At 48.3% G+C, this 5,233-nt stretch overlaps 1 protein-coding gene across 1 annotated transcript; it reads left to right on the top strand.

Annotated features, from left to right (window-relative positions):
- The first annotated feature begins 2,872 nt into the window (after positions 1-2,872).
- On the top strand, positions 2,873-3,621 carry LOC137438388 (somatostatin receptor type 5-like). The gene has a single exon (XM_068133507.2). It carries the CDS (start codon positions 2,873-2,875, stop codon positions 3,470-3,472), a length of 600 nt encoding a protein of 199 aa, XP_067989608.2. The 3' UTR covers positions 3,473-3,621.
- Positions 3,622-5,233: the final 1,612 nt, after the last annotated feature.

The following is a 5,233-nucleotide window of genomic DNA, read 5'->3' as shown; positions in this document are numbered from 1 at the left end:
TAAAGAAAATAAAAGGTAAAATAAAACCGGGAGAGGAGGAGGGAAATTCAGGCCTGTTTCAGGTGGCGTCCTGGCTGCCTCGCCCCAGCCACGTGTCCCGAGGGTGGCGCCTCCCCTCCACTCTTCTCTTTCTCAGTGGGTGTCCTCAAACTCCCCGAACGACTTGCCCAGAGGAGTTTCTGCAAGACCATGAAGCCGCACGTTGCCTCCGGTCGGCTCAGAAGGTACTTGACGAGGAGAAAATGCTTCGGCTCCCTCTCTCACTTTTCCTCACGATCCCATGTGCACCGATAAAACCCTCCTCCACCCCAATCTCTCCTGCACCGACTGTCCCTCAAACAGGCAGCCCTCAGAGATTAATAAAATCCTCAAAATGCCCATACAGGCCGAGTTTCTCATCAAACTTGGACCGTACGTGCTGCGTTTGTTTTCGCCTTTCTCCACCGACACGACACTCTCTTCTTCCTCCTATAAGCCTCTCCTTTCTTTCTCCCAGAGGTTATTTCTCTATTCAATTATGTCGAGCTCCGGTGGGAGGGAGAAGGTCGATAAGGAAGATCTTTGTTTGTTTTTTAACAAAAGAATAAAAATAAAGTCGAAAGGGAAGGAAGAAAGAAAAGAGCAAACCTGGTTTCACAGCCTGGCCGGAATTTCACATAATATACATCCAAACAATCACAGCTTCTCGTCATTGCAAGCCCAGCTCCATGAGTGCATTATCTTTAAACAATCCACCCCACGAGTGTAACACCTGGCCAGCTGTTTCAGGGTGCCTAGGCAGCTGTTTCGGGGTGCCTGGCCAGCCGTTTTGCAGTGTCTGGCCAGCTGTTTCAGGGTGCCTAGCCAGCTGTTTCGGGGTGCCTAGCCAGCTGTTTTGGGGTGCCTGGCCAGCTGTTTTGGGGTGCCTGGCCAGCTGTTTCGGGGTGTCTGGCCAGCTGTTTTGGGGTGCCTGGCCAGCTGTTTCAGGGTGCCTAGCCAGCTGTTTCGGGGTGCCTAGCCAGCTGTTTCGGGGTGCCTAGCCAGCTGTTTTGGGGTGCCTGGCCAGCTGTTTTGGGGTGCCTGGCCAGCTGTTTCAGGGTGCCTAGCCAGCTGTTTCGGGGTGCCTAGCCAGCTGTTTCGGGGTGTCTGGCCAGCTGTTTTGCAGTGTCTGGCCAGCTGTTTTGGGGTGCCTGGCCAGCTGTTTTGCAGTGTCTGGCCAGCTGTTTTGGGGTGCCTGGCCAGCTGTTTTGGGGTGCCTGGCCAGCTGTTTTGTAGTGCGTGGCCAGCTGTTTCAGGGTGCCTAGCCAGCTGTTTTGGGGTGCCTGGCCAGTTGTTTTGCAGTGTCTGGCCAGCTGTTTTGGGGTGCCTGGCCAGCTGTTTTGCAGTGTCTGGCCAGCTGTTTCGCGGTGCCTGGCCAGCTGTTTTGGGGTGCCTGGCCAGCTGTTTTGGGGTGCCTGGCCAACTCTTTTGCAGTGTCTGACCAACTGTTTCGGGGTGCATAGCCAGCTGTTTCGGGGTGCCTGGCCAGTTGTTTTGCAGTGTCTGGCCAGTTGTTTCGGGGTGCCTGGCCAGCTGTTTCGGGGTGCCTGGCCAGCTGTTTCAGGGTGCCTAGCCAGCTGTTTCGGGGTGCCTGGCCAGCTGTTTTGCGGTGTCTGGCCAGCTGTTTTGGGGTGCCTGGCCAGCTGTTTCCGGGTGCCTGACCAGCTGTTTCGGGTGCCCGGCCAGCTGTTTTGCAGTCCCGAGCCAGGTGTTTTGGGGTTCCTGGCCAACTGTTTCGGGGTGCCTGGCCAGCTGTTTTGCAGTGCCTAGCCAGCTGTTTTGGGGTGCTTGGCCAGTTGTTTTGCAGTGTCTGGCCAGTTGTTTCGGGGTGCCTGGCCATCTCTTTTGCAGTGTCTGGCCAGCTGTTTCGGGGTGCCTAGCCAGCTGTTTAGGAGTGCCGAGCCAGCTCTTTTGCAGTGTCTGGCCAGCTGTTTCAGGGTGCCTAGCCAGCTGTTTAGGGGTGCCTGGCCAGCTCTTTTGCAGTGTCTGGCCAGCTGTTTCGGGGTGCCTTGCCATCTGTTTTGCAGTGCCTGGCCAGGTGTTTCGTCGAGCCTGGCCAGCTGTTTGGCCATGCCTGGGCAAAATTAATATTGTACTGCAATAAAATTTATCCCATTATGGTCATTATGGTCGTCCATTGACCTAAACACAAGACATAATACATTTGGATCCACTTTTTAGTGTTCCTGAAGAGGAGAGAACATTCCAAAGGAAATTCCACAAGTTTCACTATCCTTGTGTATGAAATTAATTAAATCCTTCCTATTGTTCGTTCATAGTGTCATTAAAACCTCAAAATGACGTCACAAACACAGCGTTGGTTCGTAGCGACAGTTTCTCAGGGTGAGTGCAATTCAGACATTGCAAGCAACGCTGTAGCAGATCTTGATAATAATAACTTGCAAACAAAAGAAATGGATTCCTATTTTTAATACACATTATTTCTGCTGCTCCAGATTGACACACTCTGAGCACGATGGCGGAATCATGGAGCACTGACAGTGCCAACCTCACATGTGGATCCAACATCTCCAATTATCTGTTGCTCATGAACGACACCACAATGTGTCCGATCTATGTTAATAGCGCATTGATATTTTTCCCCTCAGTCTTACTTTGCATTTTCGGAGCAATTGGAAACGGACTTTTGTTGTTTGTTCTTTGTCGATTTCTGAAGCCATGGAATGTGGCAAATGTTTTCATAGCAAACCTCGCCCTGGCCGACTTGCTTTTCATCATAAGTGTCTTCAAACATTTGGTGATTATTTGGTTGTGGGATGTACAATGGTATAACAGCATGGTGCATTTTAGATCCATGTATGAACAAAACGTCATGCATATATTTATCATAGCAATGAATGAAAATGCCAGCATCTTTTTCCTTATGTTCATGAGCATAGACCGATACCTTGCTATAGTCCACCCGCTGCAATCACGCATGTGGCGTACACCATTCCGTGCAAAGGTCTGCGCCATCTTCATTTGGCTGGGAGCCTTAATAGCTGCGTTGCCAACAATATCGTTCGACTGGATCATGTTCACGATCTCGTTATTCGCGATGTTTGGGTTCCTCCTTCCACTTACAGTCATTGTGATCTGCTACATCCTGGTCGTGAAGAGCATCCGAAACTCACGCAGCTTTCACAGCAGAAAGCATAGCAATGAGAAAACGATGAGGCTCATAGTTTTAATTGTAGGGGCATTTGTTGTTTGTTGGTTACCAATACACGTCAGCCATATATGGATACTTTTCAATAGGTTTCACTTGCCAGATACACACAATCTTCTGGTGGTTTTGCATTACTTGAACATGATGCCGGTTGTCAACAGCTGCATAAACCCATTGCTGTACGGTTGTTTTGGGGAAAACTTTCGTCAAGGGTTTAGGCGATTGCTGTTGTGCCGAGGACCGAAAAAAAAACAAAAAAGAGGTGAACAGGTACCTCCAGCATGATCGAAAATCCCCAAGACACGTGTAGGTTCCCAGATGATTGCTTGTCTCATGAGCTAAGAAATATGGATGCCAATGATCACCGCATGAACAGCATATGTGGATAGGATACACCAAGCATGTCATAATGTTTGGCGTTAAAGCATGTAAAAGTGTTTGCATTTACTATTGGGTGCAATGTAAAAACCCAAATGCGTTTGAAATGTTCGATATTGTGCATGCTGACATCAATATTAAAGGACATTGGTAGGGTGGGTCTTCATAACCCGTATACTACATTAAGGTTTTAGAAGGAACACTCCGGGTTATATTTTCAGAGTATTACCAAAACTTTCCACCTTGGAATGAAGTATTGTGCCTTTCCGTATATCTGAAATAAATAAAGGCGTCATTAAAATAAAAAATTGAAAATATTTTTGCTCTACCCAGTGCTCCGCCCATGATGTAAGACCAGTGACGTCATTGTTGTGTGGAAGTGTGCCCAAAGAAAGCAGGGTAGGGAATCCTTCTGGTCGTGCATCCATCCACCCACACTCAGTATCTTATAAAAACTGCAAGTCCATATTGTTACGTGCTCCTCCCCAAACCCCCTGGTCACGGTGTACCTCCGATCCCCGAGAGGAGTCACGGCAGAAAAATGTGTTATTCTGTATGTCAAAGATCAATGGTGAAACCACACCAATTGTTACAAACAAACAAGTATTGTATTAAGATCACACAATAACAGTACAACAACAATAGTAATCAATTGTACAACCAATATATATTTCCTATGATGGTACCATCAGGTTCGTACAATATAACTCACTGTGCTCCAAGTGAGCGAAAAGAAGAAGATTCCCAATGTCTCTAATCCCGGCTTCAAGCCAAAGTTGTTTCCGGCTTCAAGCCAAAGTCGATCCGCTCCAGCGATCGTCAGAACAATGTCCAATCGAGACCAGAATCCCGTTCGGATGACAGTCACAGACACGTGGCCAAAGCTGCGCAAAGGTGCCCTTAAGGCGACTGGGAAATCCAAAGGCGTCCTCCAGGCGACTGGGAAATCACACCCTCGGGTATGGACGTTCCACGGCTCACAGTCGACGAACCGCAAAATTAACCTTCAAAAGCCACGTTGCACACACACACACCAGATAAACGTCTGAATGCGGTGAAAATGGTCGAAGCGAGATGAAACCTTGAGCGAAGCGCAAGTCCTGCGTGAGTCAAAATGGCCGACGGCCCATTCTCGTGTTGTAACGGCACGACGATGATGACGATGATTCACTTCAGAATCCACCGCAAAACCTGACATGCAGGTTGATCTGTCACAGCGATAACAACTCTGGCGCAGGAATCCCTTTCCTGGGAAACCCAAAGTTCACTCGTGGCTCTCGTTCATCAACGTTCGCTCAGACCTCAAAGCAGCTCGGCTTTCTTGGCGAACTCACTTGCTCCGCCTTCTTTTCTTTTTTCCTCTTCCTCTTCGTTGTCACCCGGTTCCCGATCCGGTTTCCGGTTTCTTTTAACTCTAACTTTTTTACCTTTTGAAAACAGTTCATAAACAATAAACCTTTTGAAAACAATAATAGCCGGCGAAGCCAGTGTTGTCAATAAACGAGTACGTATTATGTTGAAAACCTGATTATGCCTTGGCTCGAGAATCCGAAGCGCAGTGGAGGCAGCCATCTTGCGGATGCGGAAGTATGCATAACAAATTTAAAACGTTCATTAGGAGTTTCCTTCACCCGTCATCGTTTGATTCACAATCTTATGCACCTCCAA

Source organism: Myxine glutinosa, chromosome 13, assembly GCF_964187855.1.
Source record: "Myxine glutinosa chromosome 13, kmMyxGlut1.1, whole genome shotgun sequence".
Lineage (NCBI taxonomy): Eukaryota > Metazoa > Chordata > Myxini > Myxiniformes > Myxinidae > Myxine > Myxine glutinosa.
Note: the sequence above shows the minus strand (reverse complement) of the source record. Positions and strands in the feature narration are given on the sequence as shown.